The following is a 24,702-nucleotide window of genomic DNA, read 5'->3' on the forward strand; positions in this document are numbered from 1 at the left end:
AATAGATTAGATTTAGGAAAATAATGAAATGGAAATCCTTTAATTTGAGCAGTGTGTGTGTGTGTGTGTATGTGTTTGTGCGCGTGGTGGTGGAGGGTGGTTTTGGGCGGGGTTGATATTCCTCTGGGCCCTTGGGTGCAAAGTCCTGATTGGTCAGTTTGTCAATTGGACATATGTGATTTATCTGCGATTGGAAATCACGTGGACTTGACTGCGCGCGCGTGTGTGATGACATTCTGTGTGCGTGTGCTTCTGTGTGTGTGTGTGTGTGTGTGTGTGTGGTTGGGATTACTAGAAGCAGGAGGGTCAGGGGGCTTCTGCATATTGTGCAAGAAGAGAAGAGCAGGAAGCAGGGAACCACATTTTCTCCTGGAGGATCACACACGCAAACACACGCACACACTTACACACACACACCGAGAAAACGTGCACGGATGTCCAGCATGCAGTTAACTCTTTTCTTCATCTGATATTTCCCGGGCCGGAGCTGCTTCTGAACCAGAACCAGGCTGTGGAAACCTCTCACCATGGCAGAAGGTACGAGGAGAGCTTCTTTGAAGATGCTCTGAAAGGACCCGAGAGGTTGAATAGAGAGGAGAGAGAAAAGGAGGGCTGGCTTTCTCTTCCTCTTGCATTGTCTTTCCCTTCCCTTTCTGAGGGGCTGGTGGGTGGTTGTCTATTCAGAAACATCTCTGCACAAGTGCTGCCGTGACTTGGTGTCAGGGGGGAAGGTATGTTTTTGTTGTGGTGACGGGGGTGTGGAGGTGTAGAGAGCAGGACCGGGGGCTCAGTGCACTCTGACGCCGGTGGGAGAAGCAGCAGAGAGCGGCGGGATGGGCTCCGCTTCCAACCACAGGTTCACAGGTAGAACAAGCGTTTACTGAGAAATCTAACTTTTAATGTTGTCAGAAGATATGATTCTCTCGGGTCATCTCCGGAGGAGTGGGAATAACGCGTGAAAGACTGTATTCTCTGTTGCTTCCATAAGTGATTTTATTGCTGAGTGAGGGAATATAGCCTACATTTTATTCTGAAGGCCTGCAGGATTTATCATTGTTAGCCTATGATGACTGAAACAATTGATTGATTAATGATTAGTGGATTGCCTGTTTTTCTTTTTATACTTTATTGTCATTAACCTACTTCCTTCAGCACTGGCTTCAAAACCACAGCGTCATCGTGTTTTAACATTATGTATAATTCAGTGCGACCTGTTCTGATGAAGATTCCCAGTCTTCCATTTCCTGGTTATCCGAGAAAAGTTAAATCCAGGACAACTGGACTTGGTTGAAGAAGCCTCATGGATGAGAGGTGAAACTTCTCCACCAACCAAGTCCAGCTGTCCTCTGTTCACCTTTTCCTGTATCCTCTGATACAGATTGTAGGTATAAAACAGTAGAACGGAACAAGAAAAAAAGCAAACGTAAACAATCAGTTAAGTCATTTTTAAACTAAAAAAAGCCAATCTATGATAATAATTGAGCATTTTTCGTTTGTGGACTGTTGGTCAGACAAAATTCATTTTTAGACAAGTTCATTGATTAGGATAATTGATAATGTGTAGATTAATTCATAATAAAGTAGAAACCTGCATCTAGTAAATGAATCTGTATTCCTCCGTCCAACTATCTGATAATAGAACTGAACATTATTCCACCAGAGGCCTGTTGTGCTTTTATTAAGCAGCGTGTCGGACGCATCCTGCACGAGAACCTGGGCCCCTCCAGAGCATCCTGAGATTCACGTTCCCGCCGTGTGTTTCGGTGTAGCTATTTACAGTCATCATATCACATCCCTGTCTCTTGTGCAGGAGGGTGTGCGCAGAGCGAGGAGGAGGAAGCGGGTCTGTCCCGGGGCAGCGGGGTCTGCAAGTGGTTCAACGTACGGATGGGCTTCGGCTTCCTGTCCATGAGCAGCAGGGACGGAGCGTCTCTGGAGCCGCCGCTCGACGTGTTCGTGCACCAGGTGAGGCTGATGAGGAGAGTGTTGTGGGCTACTAGGATGGCTGTGAATTCTCACACATCCTCAAACCGCAGTTTCATTTCAGATCGAGAGATCTGGATTACAGAGGCTGCAAATAATTAAAAAGTTGATCAATTTAATGATGCATGCAGATGATCTCAGATGTGACTGTGGCTGCATCACACATTTAAAAACCTCTTAAGATTTCATTGAAGGAATTGAGTTGCACAATCAATTCATAATATGTCATTTTCCCCAGATGGATTCTTTAAATAACATACAAGTGAACATATTACTGTAGTCACATAAACACATCTTCATGTCACTGAAGTGCAGGGGCCAGTTGCACAAAACACCTTAAGTTAAGATTTTCCTTAAAGTCTGAGTTCAGTTTTCCTTAAAATAAAAACAGTTGCACAAAAGTATTTAAGGTTTTCTCCATACCTTAATCTTAAATTTAAGGGATTACTTAATGTTACATGGGGGAGTGCTAATGGCAACAAAGCAACAGTCTCCATGGAAACAGTAGAGTTTACAGCTGTAAATCCTCCCGCTTCATCCCATAATTTAAAAAATATAATATATATATATTCAGCATTTTCCGATTATTGGTATCATTATTTTGGCATTAACAATGCGCTACTTTGGCTCAGATGCAGCCGCTTGTCTCTAGTCAGCACGCTGAGGGATCGAGCAATGTCCCGCCCACTACACTATCTGATTGGTTAAACGTCACGAGTAATAGCCTATCACGCTGAAGACTTTTGTGTACACAGACGGTCACAGATTAGAAAAAAGCTCCGGCTAACAGCGAAGCCGTGTGTCGAAGGTAAGACAGCAGACATCACTGAAGACGTAACAAACATCACAATCCTCCACACTGAAGTTACAACAACAGCACACTCTGATGAACAAGTTCACCTGTTGGTTCAAGACACACCGAGCGAGAGAGAGAAGCTAGCGCTAACTGCTAAGCTAAGCTAAGATAAAGTAGCTAGCATCTGAGTAGCATCTGCTGAATCAATGTCGCTGAAAGGAGCAGAGAGCTCTGGGTGCAGGAACAGAACTAGTGTAAGTTTAAATGTACAACAGGTAGTTAGTCATTGTGATGAAGAAAAATAACGTTAACTGTGGTTCAGACAGAGCAGCAATAAACGCTATCAGTAACAAACTCCAGAGACGAGATGATGCACTACACTGACGTCACCACGTCAGCACGTCAACGGTCACTAACTACCGTTACTGAAAAGACATTTTACTACGGTAGAAGTAAAATCACTGTAAAAATGTTATAAAAGTACAAAGTAAGTCAGTTAAAATGTCTCTGAGTAAACGTGTTACTTATTTAAAACTGGGGAGGGGTAAAACATGTTATGGTGATAATAATAATAAATGATAAAACTATTCAGTTAAAAAGGCTGCCAGGTGTATGTATGTTTCTAAATGAGGATAGCACCGAAATCAACCAATTAATTCCAAATTAAATATTTTTAATATACATTATATGTAATATTTTTGTTTTTGCACACTGAACATATACAGGTACATATTAGTCTGTTTGCAGTGTAAAAGACCAACAAAAAAAATGAATTCTTTAACTGCGAATAGAATTTCTGTTCAAAATTCAAATGGTCGTAAATACAACATATGAAAAAAACCCATAAGCCTTATGCGATATTTTGACTCGTGCTCTGTATTCGGTCTTTTACCATCACTGCAGTTCAGATTTGACTTTGATCAGAAGTGGATCTCGTCATTAGGCTGCATTCTGTTGAGTTTTCTATAAAGAAAAATCAAAGTTTTAGACATGAGTAAGGGTTGAATGAAAAATCTCTCCGGAGTAAAGTTAGGTGTAATCCTTCAGAGGAATGTTAGACAACTGATGTGTTTTATTTGTGTAAAATTAGCTCCAGATTAACACATCTTTAAGTCAACCATGCCAGAGCCAGTACTGCCACTCCCCCACTCACCTCACCTCACAGACTGGTATTTGCTGTGGAACTTAAAAGGTGTAGGGGATGGGGTGGGGGGGTGGAGGGTGTTTGGGGCTCAAACATTTCTTTTTTAAAAGGGGTTAGAGGCTAAAGCAGAGATAACAAGGCTCATTCCTCTCCCCATCCAGCCCTGCTTCCTGTTATAAAGTCATTAAAGCGTCAGGGAGCCCACCCAGTGCTGAGTTTCAGTCCCACCTCCCATGTGGAGCCTTACGGCAAAGACCTCTTCTCAGGTTTCTGTGGCGCGGTGTTGCTGTAAATCACCCGATGAAAGAGAGAGGACGAGGGCTCTTTACACGGCTTGTTTTGGGCTTTAGTGAGGTGTAAATTCAGTGTGCAGGAGAGTGCGGAGTGTGTTGTTAATGACCAATTAAACACAATTGATTTGGGAGCCAAACATGAAAAAAATAGCATCACATCAGGCAGACTGGTCCGTATTAAAACGTCTAAAAACAACTCGACCTATGTTCTATATTTTGTCGAGTTGTGTTCTTTCATTATTGTTATCAAATTTAGACAAATCTGTGATTTTAATCATGGTAACAGTCTCAGTTTCATTTGGTCGCCTGTCAATGGCGTCTTATCTCTTATGTGCACGTGTCAGTGTTGTTGCAAATTGACTTTTTTATCCAGTTTTGAGCCACATTTTTAAAACACATTTGTAGATCTTGGTGGTTTTCAACTACGTATTTTAACCAGCTGAAGGATTTTAGTCAATTTGTCACCAGGTCTGTTTGTTTTGGAGAGGAGGAGATCTCTGTGGATAATTTGGCTCCCGCATAAAACGATTGGCATGATTGGTCATTTTCATAATATAGAGAATTTTGTTTTTAGTTTTGCAGTTTTGCACAGTCTGCTCTGCTGCACCTCGGGATGTGACTAATGAAACGATTAACCTCGAAATATTACATTTTGAATTTCACCCAAGCCCAATGACAAGTTTTTATAAACTTTGGATAGTTCAAGAATAAAAAGGTGAAATGTGAAAGTGTTCCCCTTAAAGTACAGTATTTTATTGGTGCATGTTTACCTTGTAGTTCTTATTCCCTCCTTGTATTTAAATCAATCGGAATCTTTTACTGAAAGATCAATAGTCCAGCACAGTGAGTTTCTTCTCCCAGGATGCATACTGTATGTTCTTACCACAGTTTCTGTTAGTGTGTGAGTGTTGTTGCAGTTCAGTTGTACAGAAACATAATTTCTAGGAGACGTGGTTTCCAGGACTCCTTTTGCCCTCTGTCATTTCCCAGCATCCTCCACAGCGGTGGTCAGCGTGAGACTCGACCAGAGAGACTCAGTGATCGATAGCTTCTGTGGCTGCGTCTTGGTGGTGAGAGGAGGAGGGGTGTACAGAAGCATTGATGTTTTAACAGGGCTGTCAACAGGAGTGGATTTTTATGAGGGAGGAGGATTCCCTGACGTGTTTCTTTCATCTTTTGCTCTTAAATAATTTCATTTCTGCTGTCAGAAACTCTTACCCAAGAACAGTGGACTTAATGTAAGTTGTCAAAACAGGGAAATATCCAACAAACAGAAGCTGCTCCCACTCTGTTACGTGTCAGTGATCCGTTATCATTTACTACAAAAAAAGCCCCAAGTCTGGTCGGATGCAGTTTTCAGCTTCTCTGGGTCCGTAGATCCTGTGCATCGAAGTCCTTCCCTGGCCTCTCACTCATAATGGCTGAAAATAATTTACTGAAAATAAAAACTTTGATCTTTCGATAACGAAGGCCTTTAAGGCATTTGACGGGATGACATATTTAAGGCTGGATAACAGCCTCTGTCACTTCTGCTCAGTGTTAATTGTCAGGTGAACGCAAACCAAAAACTAGGTGCTAGCAATAAATAATTTCCATGTGCGCACACACACACACACACACACACACACACACACACACACACATGCAAACACACATTTTACACCAGATATATGTGTGGAGCGATGAGGAGACTGTAACCTTCCTTGCATTAATACATGAAACAAACAGAAATGCCATATTTTCTTCACATGTTCCACATTGTTTTCCTTTTTACTTTAAAGCTTTGACTGCAGTGCATTTAGCTTTGCCACCTTGTCGCGTTCTGGAGCTTTTGATCCAATCATGACCTTCATCAGCAGTTGAGAAGTCCTTTGAGTGCTCGGAAAGAAAATTGGCATTTGAGCATCTCCAGTTGTGCACTAAACAATTTGTCTCTGACATCCCCATCCTGGCCGTCCTGTGTTTCCTGTCAACACCCAATAACTGTCACTGTCTTTAATCTACAGAGTAAACTGCACATGGAGGGTTTCCGCAGCCTCAGAGAGGGCGAGGCCGTGGAGTTCTCCTTCAAGAAGTCCTCTAAAGGGCTGGAGTCCGTCAGGGTGACCGGGCCTGATGGAGCACCGTGTCTGGGCAGCGAGAGGAGACCGAAGAGCGCCCAGAAACGACGCTCCAAGGGGGACAGGTGAGTCCACACATGCTGGTTCAGGACTTTAAGACGTAGTTCAACAAAGAGAGACGCCACTCTCTCACGTCTGTACGTTCAGCTGGAATCAGGTCAATATGAGACCTTTAACTTCTCTGAGCGATGGCGGTTCATCATGTTGTGGATGAAAGTTTCCCTTACAGATAATCCGACACTCAAACAGAAGATGTTCTGTTGACTGAGTGTCGGCTCTTTGTGGAGCTGCAGGCTCAGCTGGATCAATAGACTGTTTGATCTCTTCAGGCTTCTCCAACCCCCCCAGTGCTCCATTTTCTGGCTTTTGTGCCGTGTAGCTTCATCTGTTTGTCACTTTTTTACAAAACAAACATCAGAAAACAATAAATAAAATTAATCAATTAAATGCATGTAACTAGAAAAAACAGTTTTGAAACAAAAATTTTTTTTTTTTGCAGTTACTGTATTTTTCATCACGGCTGGCAGTGATAAAGTTAATCCCACATCTTCCCGTCTGGATTCGATCGCAATCACATGTTCAGACTTTCTTCTTCTCACCGGTTCCTCAACACGAATGTTGCAGTCAAGAGAATAAAAGAGTTTGATTTGTAGGTTGAACGCCTTTAAGATCTGACATTTTATTAAGTTCAGCTTCATTAATCATGAGGGGGGGGGGGGCAATGATAAAAATAATCCCACAGTTTCCTGTGCAGAAACAGCCACCACAGGTTTGATTGCACTCACATGTTCCCTCTTTTTACTCTCAAACATAAATGTTGTATTCAGACGACGAAAGGATCCTATCCGTTTAATTGATAACAGATGTAGGTGCCCGGGAGAGGTCAGAGGTCGCCACTGCCATAGCAACAATGGGATGCGGTTGTGCAAATGAGGTGGAGGGAAGGGTGGGAGGAAGGGCAGCGAGCGAGCGAGCGGGGGTCATGGGTCAAAGGTCACAGGAGTACTGAAAACAAAGGAGCTCCTTCTGCCACCCTCGTGGCCAAGCTGATCAATACTGAGCGCTGGTGGGGGGCTGGGAGGAAGAGAGGAAGGAAGTGGTTGTTAGCAGTGAGTTGATCCAGGGCTCGGTCTGGGTTTCATCTCTCTGCGTCTCACAGGAGTTAAAGAATAAAGATGAATAGATTCTATAGTTTTTAACAGATGAAAAGACCGAAGCCAACAATGAACGCCGTCCTGCTGCCGTAGATGCTCATAAGAGCGTCGAACTTGTATCACTCCGCCACTAAAAATAATACGCCCCAGCACACGCAATATATATCCTAAATGTTTGAGTAACATTTGTTAAAAACTACAGTTCCCAGCTGTTTCAGGAAACCATGTATTTGTGAGGTGTTTTTAAAGATTGTGTTTTCAGATGGTCGACGTCTTTATTTGACATTTTTTGGTGTTTTCCAGTTTAGTGTCAGTCTGTGACTTTACCCCGCTTCTGTCCATGTGCAGCTGACCGAAGGTTGCTGAAGTGCGTCAGATTAAATTATGAATTCCCATTTATTTCTGTACAGAATAAAGAAATATGACGTGTGAGCGAGCATTAAAACTTCACTTATATCAACACTGATATATTTACTTTTATGTGCTGAGCACAACATGCTACTGCTGACATTTTAACTCCTGTTGACAAACATTGTAATGACAACACATTTTTTGTTTTTAAAATAACTTTATTCATAACACTCCTTTCCTACCCACAAAAACAAAACAACCAGGATTACATAACTCAAACAATATGTAAATACATAAATAACAAATCTTAATTATTTCTGTTCTTCTCTTGATGTAAAAATAATTAAGTCAGTGCAGCAGTGATGTTGTGATGGCCAGAATCAATGTGTAAAAATGTATTTATTTACATGGTGCATGTCTTAGTATCAAAGTGAAATCATAATACTTGGGAAAAGTAAAGGTAAAAATGTGTTTATGTGCTTGGACAGGCAGCGCTGGCTTCACCTCTCCCCTCTCTGTTTGTTGACTTGCTCTACCACAGATGGAGAGCAGAGGGAAAAACCTGGACCAGTAGAAAACCAGATTGTCCGTATACAAAGAAATCAATAGTTTTTGCCGTTCTGTTTAAGTGGCCAGTGTCCCTTTGTGTCACACTGCACAGGGCCAGAGCCTCGCTCGCCTTATTTATCCTGCCCTAATGAATTCACCAACAGGATTTCACTTAGCTGCTGATCATTAGCTCTCTCAGCATAGATTTACTGATGAAATACCCATTTACCTGCGCGATCAGCAAACAGCAGCAGAGGTGTGGTGTTTGAATCAGAGCAGCAACTGTTCTGTGAGATTTATAAATTCATGTTTTGACCCATTAATCGTGGAATTAGGGCTGGATGATAATTTAATGTTGTCTCCTGCTGACTTTCAGTGGAAGCCTGAAGATGACCGTGTCGTGTTATTGTTTAACAAATGTTCTGTTCAAACGACGGATGCTGAGCGACTCGCGATGAAAGGCTCATAAAAGGAGATTTTTGTTCAGTACGTGGAGCTCAGGTGTAATTAAACATGTTTATGATGGTGTCTCAGTAAAACATGCACAACACCAGAGCCCTGCAACTCATCATTAACATTATTAATTACGCCTGTCCACCGTGAAGAAGGCAGATACGAAACAGTGGAACACAGTTCATCAGTTTAATCCGTTTACATTTGCCACGTTGTAATATTTCAATTACATATACATATGAAATATTAATATTTAAAAAAGATTTTTAATGTTGTGATGATAATTATAGTCACAATATTCCACAAAATCTGTAAAATACATTCACAAGCTCTCAGCAGAAAGCAAGAAAACAGGGCTGTTAATTCAGGTGATTAGTCCCAGTGTAAACGGTGTGTATCGTTGAGGACGAGGAATAGACTGTGTGATGCAAAGAAAGGGGAAACACAGTTTGATAAATATTGGCGTTCAGAAAAACATTCAGTAGGTATGCAAGACTTCAAAATTTAAAAGACAAATTTGTTCTAATTAGAGCAAAACAACCAACACGCTGATCGTCCTGTATAGTGGATAGTATTGATCTTTTATATGTGAAAGTGTCGATGTGATCACAGGGAGTCTAGCTTATAGTGCAAGTACCTGACTCTTCTGTAGCCTGGATTTAAAGAGAGCGACTGTTTCCTCACGTCTGGAGTGATAAGACGTTTAGTCTAAAGAAGTGGCTTTTTTGGTTAAAAATCAGGGTGAGCACAGGAAAATAAAAGATCCAAGAGGGAATTTGTATTTGTATTTTATGTTGTAAGACATAAAATCCTGTGCTGTGGATAAAACTTTGTGTCTGATCTGGTTTTTCCACAAAAAGTTCAATAATCTGGTTTAAAAAAACAAACAAAAAAGAAACTGTGTAAACATCATTAATCCCTTGAGGGTTATAGATCAATTTAATCTCCTCACAGCTGCCAACCGCTGTGGCAGTTCATGTTCAGCTCAGAGTGTGCTGCTCTCTGGTGGTAGAAACCGCCTCACTGCAGATGGGATTCACTCACATTTCTAAAGGAGGAAACAAAAAATACTTGATGTTGAATAAAACATACGATTTACAGTTTTATGAAGTAACTGAAGATAAAGACAAACACAGCGCACGGAGGAATGAAACAGGGAAACATGAAGCAAAGTAGCCTGAGATGTTAAAGCTGCAAAGTACCCAGCTTTAACATGCAGCCTCCCTGTATGACATCATATCCAAATAGCTTTAGCCACTGAGCTAGCTAGATAGATGAACTACCAGCTAGCTAGATTATAGCTTTATTTTATTTTTTCAAACATATATATGTATATTTTTTCAAATCAAAAGAAAACTATTAAATAGTATATATATTATATAGTAAACAAATTTTTACAAACAAGTTAGTATTTCTCCTAAAGCGCTAACCGACGCATGAGATTAACTAGCAAAACAAGCTACAGTTTGAAGTGTAGCCATGCTAAACAGGGGCTTCTCCACTTTTTCTCACAGTTTGAATGAAAGTCGGTGGAAACACTGATGATCTTGATGCAAAAAAAAAAAATCAAAGCTAATGATACTGATTATTAATAAAACAAAGAGGCTTCAGCATTTATCTAAATATATCCCACAGAGCTAAAATAAATCCGTATAGGTTTTCAACATGGCAGGAATTTGCTTTGGTGTTTTGCTGCGTATCAATAAACATAGTAAGAAGAAAAAAAATGTAAACAAAGATAAAACAAGCCCAGTATACACCCGGTTCTCTGGCCCATATACAGCCAGATGCTACTTCCACATCTGGACCAATCCTGGTGCACACTGAGAAAATCTTCCAGCTGTCAGACAGTACAGGAGGATGACAGGATGGATGACTCTGCCCAGATGTGCAAGTATATATGGGCCGTGGAACCGGGCGTTGTGTTGGACCAGATGTTTCAGTCTCCTGTCTGGGTTGTGTCTGGTCTCTGGAAAGAGGAGTGGGTTCAAACTCCTTTTTATTTTTATTCTTTAAGTCAAGGCAAGATTAAACCCTGTTGAAGAAATATTAGAAACTGTATTGCTTCTTTTTTATTTTATACAATTTATTTAGTAGTTTGCAACGTGTTTAATATTATAAGTCTTCTAATATTCTTAATGTTACTAGTTATATTGATAACATGAACATATTAAGCTTGAACTGAAGTTGTAGCCTTTAATTGTCACTCATAATTTTTGTTAATGTCAGTACAGTTTCGTTGAGGGAATGTTCTTTTCATTTTCCTTAAAGTATTAAATGCATCAAGCTTAAAGCTGCTGCCACAATGAGATAATTCCTCTTCTCCTGTCACGTTAGGTGCTACAACTGCGGAGGACCCGGCCACCACGCCAAAGAATGCCAGCTGCCCCCTCAGCCCAAGAAGTGTCATTTTTGCCAGAGCGTGTCGCACATGGTGGCAAACTGTCCAGTCAAAGTGCAGCAGCAGCAGCAGCAGCACTCCTCCTCCTCTCCGGCCTCTCAGGGAACAGCTACCTCACCGAGGGATGAGGAAGAGGAGCGCAGTCAGTCCACGGTCTGAAAAACTCAGAGCGAATCATTCAGGGAATACGTGAGATTTATTTTGTTTCCACTGGAGCACTGCTTATAGAAAGAGCTACCTCAGGTTTTATTTATCGAGTGGCAGCAAGACGCATCACTGCAATACTGATGTGATGTGACTCATTCTTTTTTTATTTTTACGTGTGTTTTTTTTTTTTTTTCTGACTTAGATAAGTGTCTTAGCTCTGGAGTGAAACAATCAGACTTACTGTAGGTTCAGCCGTGTAGTAGCCACAGATACCGAGTCCCTGCTCGGACTGATCTGACGCGTGCCTCCGCTAACTGAGCTGAAAATGCTAACACTAAAGTCTCGCTGGTTTTACAACCCTCTGAAAACATTGCACACGTACAGGGTGTGTGGAAAGTTGTTCTGAGTGGCCTGAGGAGGTTTGCAGATATTTGAACCTGCAGCTTTACTGTGATATGAGCGGACGATTCGACGTGCGATTACAAGAAAAGCACAGGTGCGATCGATAACTGTCGTGATGGCTGCATTCCATTTAAGTTGATTGCATTAGTTTCACCTGTGCTTGTCCTGCCTTGACAAATGAAAAAATGCGAGACCTATTCAACAGTTATTCACACTCAGGAATTAATGTGGTTTTTTTTATTTTTTTATATGGGATGCATGTGATGTGCATGAGTTCATTCTCATTGGTGAAACTCTGGTAAAATCACAGGGCAAGTGACAGAAAAAGAAAACGTAAAATGTCCTTTTAAAAAAAGAGTTAAGAAAAAAAGATTAGAAAATACAAAGTTTTCTGCATTTCACTGACTTTTAAAAATACAAGTGTATTGGATATTTTATTAGTTGCACCTCCATAGTCTAACTAGTCACAATCCAATATAACAGCTCTGCCGTAACATCTGCTTTTACACAGTTCTTAGTGACCTGTGTCTGGAAGGTGTAAGCTCACTTATATGTTTATTATGGATTATAAAGACATAAACATATCGAAAGGTGGTGTCGTACTGGACTGCAAAGATGTTTCAAAGGTTTCACCTTCCATACACACCTCTACAAACACCTCTGAATGTAACGTATTTCAGTACAACACCACCACTAACTGAAGCATATAATAGAGTTAACATCTCTATGACAGTGTCAACACAAACTGAACATGACGGCATTAGAAAACCTCACGGCAGAACAGTTGTTATTGGATTGCAATAGATGGTTACAGAGTGTTTTATCACAACTCATGAACTCAGAACATTTCCATTTACAATTTATACTTCTCATCAGCCAGCTGGGCGAGATCATTCCTTCGGCTCCGTTGGGATTTGAAGTGGAACTTGAAATAAGTGACCGAGGTACACAATCCAACATGTGAATGTAAAGAGAAAAAAAAAAAAACTGCCAAAGACTTTATTGAAATCTGAAAAATACTGTATTTTCAGGTTTTATAGTGAATATAAATGAATGTCACTACATAAGTGCCATAACCTCCTTTTTCCAATGGGGTTGATAAGAGCTGCTTTATTCCATTAGAAACAACAGTACCTCACCACAGGCATACCAGTGAGAAATAATTCTACTTTTTCTATTAGTGGTGAAAATTTCTTAAGTTGCCATTTCATAATTTAAATTTATGCAAGACCAGTATTGATTGTATGGCAGGCTTTGTCTGTAAAACAGTATTAATCCAAAGGGAATGTTTTTACACGTATATATCAGGGATTTTTTCACGTAAACAAGACGTTCTCAGTTGTTGTTGTACTTGAAAGCTGCAGGTAAAGCAGGAGGAAGGATTCCAGACATAGATTTTTTTTTTTTTCCTTCCTTTGTTTTCGCCCTCACTAGTTTTGCTGAAGGTGCTAAATGTATATAGATATTATCTTTTTTATATTAACTATTTATTCAGAAGTGTTCCCCTCCTGGTTATATCCCTCTTCGTCTTGGGTTCGGGCTGAAGAGCAGACTGAGAATCTCACAGCTGTAATTGTTTCATTTCAACCTGAGCTGTGAAAATATCTTTTATACCTCTCAATACCGACACACCTGAACTGTGCGAAGCCTCGGCTTCCTTTGTACACATGCTGTGCAACGTTTCTGACAAACTCTGACTATTCTATTACTGTGTAATTGCTTGTTGACAGTGTAAATTAATCTACAACTTTAGTGTATTGTCACTGAACAAAAAACAAACAAACCCCACAGCGTCCCAGGGTAAAGTATATTCATTTTTTATCTGTGTATGTAAAATTACTTTCACTGTGATATCAACCTGCATTCAGTTAATTTAGCATCTTCACTGATTGCCAAATGAGCCATGCACTCTTATAGGAACCATTCACTCTAAACACTTTTAGCATGATATGCATTGCATTCCTGGGTAGTTTACACTTTGCTATTGTAGTTTCACATGTGGATAAGTGATAAAACACAGACAACGTGATATGATGCCGTTGTGATATTTAGCTACAATAGCTTGTGACAGCAGAAACTTACTGTAAAGTTGTTGTTTTGTTCTCGTAGCTAAAGTATCTCAAAAAGGTCTAAGTTGCTATAATGTAGCCACCTAGCCTACACTGTGATATCTAACTAGCTATAGCCACAGAGCTAGCTTCTTAGATTAGCCACTTAGCTAACCATATAGGCTTCGTCATTGTTTAATTTTTCAGATTTTGGAGTCCATCCCTCAGTGTGTCTTTAGATACACTCCTCATTTATGTACAGGAGTCTGAGCAGCTCTACAACTCACTCAGTAAACGGTTGTTCTTGTGTGTTTAATCTGTACACAAACATAAAGTAAAAGTGACTAATTCTTTATCTTTCGTGGAGTTACGTGCTGTAACTGTAACTGCTGCTGAGCGGACGACTGTTGTTCCTCAAGAAATTATAGATCAGATTTTTTTTTTTTACATTTTTGTTTGTGTTATGTATTAAACACCCAAGATACAATGTGATAATTAATGAGCTTTATAGATGCTGGGAGACATAGTTCTTTTTAATTTAGCTGTCTCAAGTAGCTATAAGGGAAACAGCAGGATCTCTCTCATGGAGAAAAAGCAAAAATATGCGCGGTCTTTCCTCTGGTTGTCTTGCTGCTGAATGACATCTGACATCCAAAATAAACCCGGGAATGCAATGGGAAATATCATATAGATTATTTACATAAAAGTGTACAAACAACCAAGACTACTTTAAAATTCTGTGGGGAAGACAAGTCATCCAAATGAAGATGCCTTCATCATTTGCACTGACGTATTTACTGTTAACAGTCCTTCTCTGATGGACACCAGAACTGGTCGGTCCGAAGTGACACTGCAGCTTTCCACTGACATGTTCCTCAAGTCGAAGCAAGCATGGCACTATATTTTAAATGTAACCTTGCTATTGTTTTTTTTTATTGTATATATTCGGTGTGTTTTTCACAGTATTAATATAATGTTGATGATAAATCTGCATGATAACGGGCAGAATGATAGATTAGCTTCTTCATGTACAAAGGGACCGGAGACTGAGGCCACTGCTTGCAGAGCACAGAGGATGTTTGAAAGCATCAGTGTGAATCAGTTTCTGTTTCACTTCCGTTTCGAGTTCAACATAATGCTCATGCTGCAGCACAATGGGCTCTGATGTACCATCTATAATACTCTTAAGCAAAGTCCCTGTGATTTGTCTTGTTTCTTGTCGGTTGTGTTGTTTCTTACATGTGACCAAGGCAGAGATTGTCTTGTCAAAAATCTATACCAGTCTACCTCAGATGTGATTTTGGTTTTAGTGTGGACAGCTTGAAAACGGCATGTCCAAAAAAACCAGTTTTGTAAGTATTGTACATTTTTTTTTGTCTGTTTAGTTGTGTGTTTAAATATTTATTACTTTGTTTATACCTTTCACTTGCATTGTGATATGTGCCACCTAAAATACTTTTGATATCTTTATGCTTTTGTTGTTGCTGACAATTTAATAAGAGAGATATTATACTTAAGACCAAACTCAAGACCTCGGCTTCTTTCCAGGACAAAGAGAAATCTAAAAGAACCGATAAATACGCAACGAGGATGTTCTCTGACATCTCTCAAACAAAACAACCATATCTTCACTTACCAGAACAGACACACCCACCAGTTTTTCTGCTTGTGTCTGGTTGTCTTTCTGGTTGTGTCACTACAAAGACTGCAACATGTTCATGTTGACTGTGTGGGTATATAATTAAATTAAGGTGAGGCTTTACTCAGTGCTCAGGGTTATGTGTTCAGATGCTGCAGCCTTATGTAACTCAGTAAGTACATTTGTGATTGCACATGGTTAATTGTCTCACTTTGCTGATCTCTGTCTTTTCAGCCTGCAACTGAAATCATTTGTGCTGCAAAACAATGGCAAATTAAAGATCAAAAGTAGAGAAGATTTGTGTTTGTGTCTTGTATCTACACTTCACATCACTCTCTAAAACATTTGGTAAAGTTTCATAAGAAAAAAACTCATAATTCACTCATTACATTGAATTACAAGTGGGAAAATCTCAACTTGCTTTCAAGAGTACTGAATGTCAAACAGGTGAGTAACTGCGTCTCCAGATTCCCACATAGGTCTGAAAGTGCCCCAGAAAGCCAGAAAACAATTATACACAGATTTAAATAGTAAATTAATAGTAATCACATAAATCAGGACTAACAATTACAGCCTAGTTAACACACTTCTGTTTCATTATCTCAACAAAAAAAATCTAATTTTAAGTTTCTGAAATAATTGCAGGACCATTGTAATGTATTGCAAAGATTTGTGCAGGTGTTCATGTTATTGTGTCCACTCCCAGTAAGTGACAGCTCGGTTTGAGAGGGAGGACTCACTGCCTGGCTATTGAAAAAAAAAATGCTAAGAACCACATAAAGCTAGCCACATTTAGCCTAGAGCATGGCCGGAAGTTTTGTAATTTTCCTTCAAAATATACTTCCTGTTATGTCCCCTTGGAGGAGAGGAAGTTGTCAGTGAAATTGTTATGGGTGTAAGTATAGATATGTAACTGTAGAAATAATAAATAAATAAATAACAATAATAATAATAATAATGATGATAAAAATAGGCACATGTGAAATTATGCTGATGGAATTTGCCATTCAGGAGCTAAATGGGATTCCTTTTGGTGTAATTAGACTTTTACAATAGTTATATATATATATAAATGATCAAATTATTATTTGTCCACATGTATTTTGTTTTTTAAAATAACACATTTTAGGAATGACTCAAAAAATTATTTGTAAAAAAAAAAAAAGAAAAAGTTATGTGGTTCCTTTATTATTTGAAAGTTATGATGGATCACTGTGGTTTAGCATAGGCTTGATTTAGTTTGAGTAAACAATGATGAGCTAAATGTTATGAAGTCGGTTTTAAAGGAAGTTTTGATATAATTATAATAATAATAATAATAATAATAATCATTATTATTATAGTAATTATAATACATTTGGCACATTCTGGAAAATATCATATAATATATAAATATACTATCATCATATTACTGTGTCTGTCTCTATTCTTTATCAGTTAACAGTGTTTTATTTTTCTTTTCAAAAAACAAAACAAAAAAGGGATCTTATTTTGAAACGCGTTGCCGGAAGTCGTCTCATTCCGTCCACCGCTGCGCTGCACTGCACAGCAGCTGCACGCTCTCACGTCCAGTGTTTGACAAAACCTCCCCGGTTTGACTGTGCGAGCAGAACGTGTGCGGCGGTAATGGCTGCCAGGGAGAGTGAGGAAGACAACAAATGAACCCCTGAGAAACGACTCAAAGGTGAGAGCGGGTACATGTCAACTTTCGCCACTAGAGACGCAGCCTTAGCACATTTAAACTATTGTCTCGGCTGCTGTGGTTACTTGTCCACTTGGCTCGCAGGTGTGTGTGTGTGTGTGTTTGGAGGAATCTGGGTGAATTTCTTGATGGCACACACACACACACAAACACACACACACACACACACACGAACACACACACACACGCACACACACACACACAGAGGACAATAAACTGTCAATACCCAGTACTTCTCGTGCATGCCTCCTCTGTGCACCAACGTTAGTTCAATTAAGGAGCGATGAACTTGTTGTAGGTTTAAATTATATAAGCTTGATGCAGACAGACATGTCGGTTGCGCTGGGTAGAGCTGGACTCTTTTGTTAGCTGGTGTTAACGTGATTAGCTAACGTTAGCTAACCAACAACATCGCGAGCTGACGGTGGCCAGGCCACTTAGCTGTTAGCCTGTTAGCCAATCAGCCAAGTGGATGTCTAATTACCCCGTTAGCATGCTGGCTATCATTCCTTGTGACTGGGAGAAAGCGTGTCTCTTCATACTTTTGGGGGGATGTTTATCATCTCCTCAGCTGACAGTGTCTAGCATCATTACATTCAAATTAAGTTTTCATATTAGCCCATTAAATGTCCAGGTATACATGTTGGTATTTAACACTGACAGTGTCATTTCGACTGTTTTGGACTAGCAATTTGAAGTGTTGTTGCAATGCTAACTTGTTTTGCTTCAAACTTTTGGTGTTGTTGTTAATGCTGCAGCTATTTATTGCAATTGTACATATTATATCATTAATATGGTTTTGTACAAGGAAGTAGAGCTGAAACAAAGTCCTTTTTAATTAATTAACTGATGCTGAATCAACAACAAATTTAGCAAAAGATAAATATAATAGCTGATAAGTCAAAACAATTTAACACATCTTTTATATCATTCTATATCATCAAAGATTAAATATCTTTGGGTTTTAGACTATTGGTTGCACAGAATTAGTAATTTAAAGATGACTTTAAAATAATCTGCAGATTAATTGTATATCATTAAAATAATCATTAAAATCTGTCAATACTCTTTACACATTCCTGTTTGATTGCTTAATATATTGTTAGGAAACTCATTAGAATATCTGATTTTCAAAATAATAAAAGGTTTGCAGCTTTAGTGTTGTTTCTTTGGTCCTGCAGGTGGAACGGGATTATGTAACGACATGATTAGGATGAGTGACGTCGACTGAATGATTTGACCTCCTCTGGTTGCGTTTGCTTTTCCACACTCAAAGTAAATGTTTGTGTAGTGCGTAGCAGGTTCTGGGACGCATCACTTGCGGCTCCAGTATATGGTGTCATGGAGGTGTGTGTGTGGATGTTTACAGTACTGTAGAGGTGCTGCTAATGTTTGTTTGTGTGTGTGGTGATTTATGGGTTCTTCCGTTTTGATGTTTCAGTGGATGAGAGATTCTCTCATGCTCTGCCATCGTATTGGAGCGATACCAAGGGAAACGAGAAGAGATGCCGTTGTGCTTATTTGGGCAAAATTGTGTTTATCGTTCAGGGAACTAAAACACATGTAAACGATCAGAATACCACCCACCTTCCTGCACCAGCATGCCAATCATGTGGACAGCATTGTGGAGCTGCTCCATCCGTTTGGTCATGTGACACCTATATTTAAACTGTAGGGAGATTATTTGGGTTTACAGAAGGGTTTGATAACGAATGAAAACACACAGAAGAATTTGAAGGGAAAGTGTGTGGAACAGAAGAAAACTAGTCCACGATAACAAGATAACGTTGGATTATCTCCAGTATGTCATTATTGGGAATTGCAGACCCTGGGGGGGGAAAGAGTTTGTCTATCTTCTGTCGCTGTCAGTCGCTCTAGTTGTCCGTCTTGCATCCTGACTGTGAAACAATACGCTCCTAACGCTTCTGCATTGTAAGAGATGGAGGAAAATAATCCACATTAATTCTAAATTTCGGCTGAACCTAGTGTGAGACTTTGACAGTCCAAGTTAGTTGCACTGATGTGGGGATCTTTGCCCTGGAAATCACTCGGTAGTTTATTGTCGTATACGACAGCGTATCCCTCCACCACGGCTCAGCAAGGAAACACTGTCACATTTCTGTCACTTTGGCGCTAACACAGACTGCGTAGATCTCACATTAGATTTTAGCTGAACCTGAGAATGTTCTTAATTTTTCTTGGATTGTTTTTTTTGGATGTTGGATCCACCAAGTCATCATGCCCAGGATGGAGCGGAAGAATGATTATAGTGACCAATAACACGAGGCAAAGAGACAGAGCAAGCCGGTGAACTGAAAGTTATTTATTGTGGTTTAGCTGCTTAATTCCTCCCATTTACCAACATGGTCAGCAGCAGTTAAGGTACTTTAAAACCTGTTTTACCACAGTTTGCGTCGGGATTTGTTCTTCAGAGTCGTAACTCAGACAAATCTGAACACACAGACATGAAACGTTTATTTTTAGGTTCAATGTGATTTCTACTTTCCTGTCACAGATATCCATCGCAAATAAATGTCAATAAATCCACTTACAGAAAAAAGAAAAAAAAAAAAAGATGCTTCCTGTAACTGCAGAGCTCGCCTGAGAACCATCATGTCATATTAAAAGTTTTCATCAGTGTCCCAGGGATCCTGTGAAGTTGTCACGGGTGTACTGCAATCGTGAACTGCTAATAGCTAATTCCACACACGTTTGCTAAAATATAAACGACTACAGGCTGTAAAGGTTCGCCATTTTACACGTTTCCTGTGTTTTATTTTGAAGTGTTGATCCATATGAAGATATAATTTGTGGTTTTAGGAACTAAAATCCATCTCAGTGTAGTTTTACATACACACGCAAAAATAATACAAAAACTAACACCTGTGTTGTTTCTCCGCAGTGAGGACTAGGATGGTAAGCAGCCAGCCGAAGTACGAGCTGATCCAGGAGGTGGGGCGTGGCAGTTACGGCGTGGTCTATGAGGCAGTGGTGAAGCGCACAGGGGCCCGGGTGGCGGTGAAGAAGATCCGCTGCCACTCTCCGGAGAATGTGGAGCTGGCCCTGCGCGAGTTCTGGGCCCTGAGCAGCATCCAAAGCCAGCACCCGAACGTCATCCACCTGGAGGAGTGCATCCTGCAGCGGGACCAGCTGGCCCAGAGGATGAACCATGGATCCAGCTCCCCGCTCTACCTGGAGGTGAGGACAGAGAGCTCGCTGGACCCCGGGCCGGTGGCAGGACTCTGTAGTTTAACAGTAGCTCTGCACTGACACCACACAGGCTTGAAAACACTGTTAACGGGGCCCAGCATTCAGGATGTGAGTGGATCTTGATCATGTGATTCATGAGGTCCAGACTGACTTGACTTGTTTGACCTGTTTGACGCCTTCTCCGGTTATTTGAATGGTTTTCCAGCAGACGGGTTAAATAAGGGGATAATTGAATGATAAGCAAACAAAGTTTTAGCTAAGTTTGTGCTCAGTCATAGTTTGAAATCAATATCATATCACAAATATTATATCACTGTTTGCCTCATTCATCTGTTGAATGCTTGCGTAGATACTGAGTGATGTTATAGCGAAACTGTCTATGAGCGATTTGGTTTGTTTACGTGCTTCTTCTGCTTACATGCTAATGTTGCTAACATTGGTGACTGGTGGTTACCATTATGAAGTGGCCGACTAAGAGTCCCAGCTTTATATCGCAGTGTTTCCTCTGCCTTAGCTTTGCGTGGCCCGAACTCGTTTCATTCCAGCTCAGTGTGAGAGTCTCTTCTGCATCTCATATCAGATTTTTAAACAGATCCAATCTGAAGCTGAGGGACGCCGGTCCTGAGAGCACTATAGCAGGACCATCAAGTACGGCGTCCTCAAGTGTTACACGTTTCAGGATGCGCTGCGAAGGGGTCGGTTGGAGGCACTTCAGAAAGCCTAATAAAGATACCTTCCTTCATACCATGACTCTCGCACCCAAGTTCCAAGTTTTGGAACTACAATTCCCATAATTTGGAGGCTTCATGGGGATCTAAACAGGAAGTATAATGTTGCCAGGGAAACCAGAGAGTCAGTTAATTAGCTCCAACTTTAGCTCCCCATCTTTCAGCATATATTTGTTTACATTTGGCCATTAAAAGTTAGCAGAATTAGCTGTTAGCAGTTCCTGTTTTCAGCGTATCCGTGGACGTACAGACGACTGTCGCTGGATTACTGAAGAAAACTTAAAAACACAATGACTCTCAGGCAGGTTTCTGCAGCTCATTTGTAATTACGGACAGGTTAATTCTGTGGCGGATAAATTCATTGTTGGGCTCGCTACAGGACTTCAGAGGTCTGTGTCCTCCAGGTTTCCATCCCTTTTTCTTAAATACAGAAAACAAGCAGCACAGACACAGAGCAGGTGCGGCTCTGGAGAATCACAATGAGCAGAAATACCTGGGTTTGATGATTCAGATACAAGATTCAAAATGAAACCAAAAGAAAGACATTGCTTCCGTAGCTGCCCAGACCAAAGCTATAAGCTCTTAGGAAAACCACAGAATAGACCGGACAGTAATAAGTGAAGTATAAAAACATTGCTGTGTTAACGCCGGGCCGTTACCACGTGCTGCTTCACACACACGAGACCTGAGAGCTACAGGAGGAAGTGAAAATAAACCTTAAACCTTAACCTTCAAACATAGCCATAAACACATTATGTGGACCCCCCCCCCAAAGCCAGATCTTGTTATCGTCTACAGAATGAGTCTTTTCTGGCGAGACGTCGGGCCAAACATTCCTGTCCACAAGTCGCAGAGATGAGACAACGGCTCGGAGAGGAATCCAGTGACATTTCAGGACGCGTTTGAAAAGCACTGGTCGGTCGACCACATGCCGCCGCGTCTTAAAATAGACCAACGCTGTAATTTCTGTAATGAATTGGAAGCCTGCTTTGATTTACAGACTGTGTCATGATATCTTGTGACATGTCCTAGATTATCAGAGGGATGAAATATCATTGTCATGTTGCTGCTGGGACGGATGACTTGGCAGATATTTTTTTTTTCTGTGACAATATCAACATAAGTGAAGTCAGTGATTTCATTATTTTTCCAGTAATGCAGTGACTCTTGTTACTTAAACTCATTTTGTAGTTATTAATGTCAAAGGTTGCAAATCTGGATGTTAAATATCAGCTCTAATGGAGCCCTGGTTTTGCTGCTGACGGGCATGAGCAGAAGAGCTGGAAGTTTCTGGTTGGATCGGTGTTGTCAGTGTCGCCCACAGTCACATGATCGTGCAGCCAGGTCGGAGTAGGAGTCCGGTGGGAGTGGGGGTGTTGGTGGGGGGGGGGGCTCCCGTGCCTGTCAACCTGTCTGCAGCCTCACAGGCGCTCTGCCGCTGCTTGATTGTAGTCTCTCAGTGACACGCGGAGCTATTGTCAAAGCTTTCATTCAGTTTTCTGCAGCGTTAGCATTGGACACGTTCCCAGAACCCCTTTTATTCCAGCTCTTTTTCTTTTTTTTTTTATCGCTCCGTAATGTTCCAGTACAGGCCCAGAGAAGAACAAATGATAATAGGGTGGAATTATCTGTCCGCACCGACTGTGGGATAATTTGAATCTATTCTTTCCGGGCGGTGGATTCCTCGGCTAATGACTTATCAAACAATCTGCAGCCATTTGTTTACAGCAGGGATTTCACTAAGAACGGCCTCCTTCACATGTTCAAGAGCGTTTGTTTTACCTGTGAAACAGCTGGCGTGTAGTTCAGCCTCACCTCAACTGACACTTCATCTAATTTTCACTAACAGAACCGCTTCAACTGGTATTTTAACCGCTGCCACATACCGACTGACTGGCGCTTCGTCTTCCGCTGAGTTTCTCACTACATTCATCTCTTGCTCTTGACTCAGTGACAGCCGCTCTACGTCACCTGCTCTCAGCTGCTCTTAACTCTCACTCCTGCACCGGCATCTCGGCTGCATTCATCTCTCAGGAGGCCGTGACGCTCTGTCAGTGCTGCTCATCGCACGGCCGGAGAACCTGGAGAGGCCGCAGCCGAGATGCCGGGAAACTGCTGCTGGATTCAAATTCCTGATCAATGGTTGTAAAATTTTGCAACCGACCTGCTTTTAAATGAATTTCATGTCGGTTCTTTTGCGTAGTTCAAAGCTGCAGCAGACGGTTTCAGGCAGGCTGGACAAACGTCACGATGTTGGTTTGTTACCATGATTTATTTGGCTTCAAGAAGATCTGTCAGCGGCACATTCAGACGTATGTGGCCTGCAGAACTCATGTTGACTCGTTTCTCTTCTTCTGTGTTTCTACTGCAGCTGGTGGAGACGTCCCTTAAAGGCGAGATCACATTTGACCCGTGCTGTGCCTACTACCTGTGGTTCGTCATGGACTTCTGCGACGGGGGTGACATGAACGCCTACCTGCTGTCCCGCAAGCCCAGCCGCAAGACCAACACCAGCTTCATGCTACAGCTGGGCAGCGCCCTGGCCTTCCTGCACCGCAACCAGATCATACACCGCGACCTCAAACCGGACAACATCCTCATCTCCCAGGCCTGCACGCCGGCAGGGTCGTCCGAGCCCACCCTCAAAGTGGCCGACTTCGGCCTGAGCAAGGTCTGCTCCACCTCCGGGCTCAACCCGGAGGAGCCGGCCAGCGTCAACAAGTGCTTCCTGTCCACGGCGTGCGGGACGGACTTCTACATGGCCCCAGAGGTCTGGGAGGGCCACTACACGGCCAAGGCGGATATCTTCGCCCTGGGGGTGATTATCTGGGCCATGGTGGAGCGCATCACCTTTGTGGATGTGGAGACTCAGAAGGAGCTGCTGGGGAGCTACGTGCAGCAGGGCTCAGAGATTGTTCCCTTAGGGGAAGCCCTGTTAGAGAACCCAAAGATGGAGCTGCTGATCCCCGCCAGGAAAAAGAGCATGAACAGCCACATGAAGCAGCTGATCAGGGAGATGCTGTCGGCCAACCCTCAGGAGCGGCCCGACGCCTTTGAACTGGAGCTCAGACTGGTGCGTATCGCCTGCAGAGAGCTGGACTGGGACACGTGATGGATGAGCAAAAAGCGCCACAGACTCAGCCGATCAAGCACATGTCCACATCTCATCAGTCGCTGTTAACCTACATGGTTTTTGTTTTATTTGAACTAGGGAACAATAACTATTATAGTCATTGTTTGTATCCTGGCTTAAACTTCACCCACTTTCCAAGCACATACAGTCCTCTACAAGCTTTGTCTTTATAATCAAGAGGAGAGGTGTGACACCCGCCGCCGCCGCCGCCACCGCTGCTGCTGCTGCTCAGAACTGCAGCTTAGTCTCAGGCTAATCACATCACAGCTTCCACTTCCTTCTTACAGAATCACTGGGATGGGATGGAAGAGCGGATCGAGCCCCAAAAAGTCCCAGATTCAATTAGAAAGTCGAAGGTCGAAGCGACAGTCGGTGACAGTTTGTCTACAAATAACCATCCTGGACTCGGTGCTAATTGTTACCAAATGCAATATGAGACATTATCCTGT

At 41.5% G+C, this 24,702-nt stretch overlaps 2 protein-coding genes across 2 annotated transcripts; both read left to right on the forward strand.

Annotated features, from left to right (window-relative positions):
- The first annotated feature begins 527 nt into the window (after window positions 1–527).
- LOC111230527 (protein lin-28 homolog A-like) lies at window positions 528–11,403 on the forward strand. The gene is made up of 4 exons (XM_022757286.1): window positions 528–537; window positions 1,811–1,965; window positions 6,223–6,401; window positions 11,181–11,403. The coding sequence occupies exons 1-4, from the start codon at window positions 528–530 to the stop codon at window positions 11,401–11,403; spliced, it is 567 nt and encodes a 188-aa protein (XP_022613007.1).
- Window positions 11,404–17,083: 5,680 nt separating this feature from the next.
- Window positions 17,084–24,298, forward strand: pdik1l (PDLIM1 interacting kinase 1 like). The gene is made up of 3 exons (XM_022757379.1): window positions 17,084–17,164; window positions 20,085–20,380; window positions 23,492–24,298. The coding sequence occupies exons 2-3, from the start codon at window positions 20,096–20,098 to the stop codon at window positions 24,230–24,232; spliced, it is 1,026 nt and encodes a 341-aa protein (XP_022613100.1). The 5' UTR covers window positions 17,084–17,164; window positions 20,085–20,095; the 3' UTR covers window positions 24,233–24,298.
- The last annotated feature ends 404 nt before the right edge of the window (window positions 24,299–24,702 follow it).

Source organism: Seriola dumerili, unplaced genomic scaffold, assembly GCF_002260705.1.
Source record: "Seriola dumerili isolate Sdu_G_001 unplaced genomic scaffold, Sdu_1.0 BDQW01000273.1, whole genome shotgun sequence".
NCBI lineage: Eukaryota > Metazoa > Chordata > Actinopteri > Carangiformes > Carangidae > Seriola > Seriola dumerili.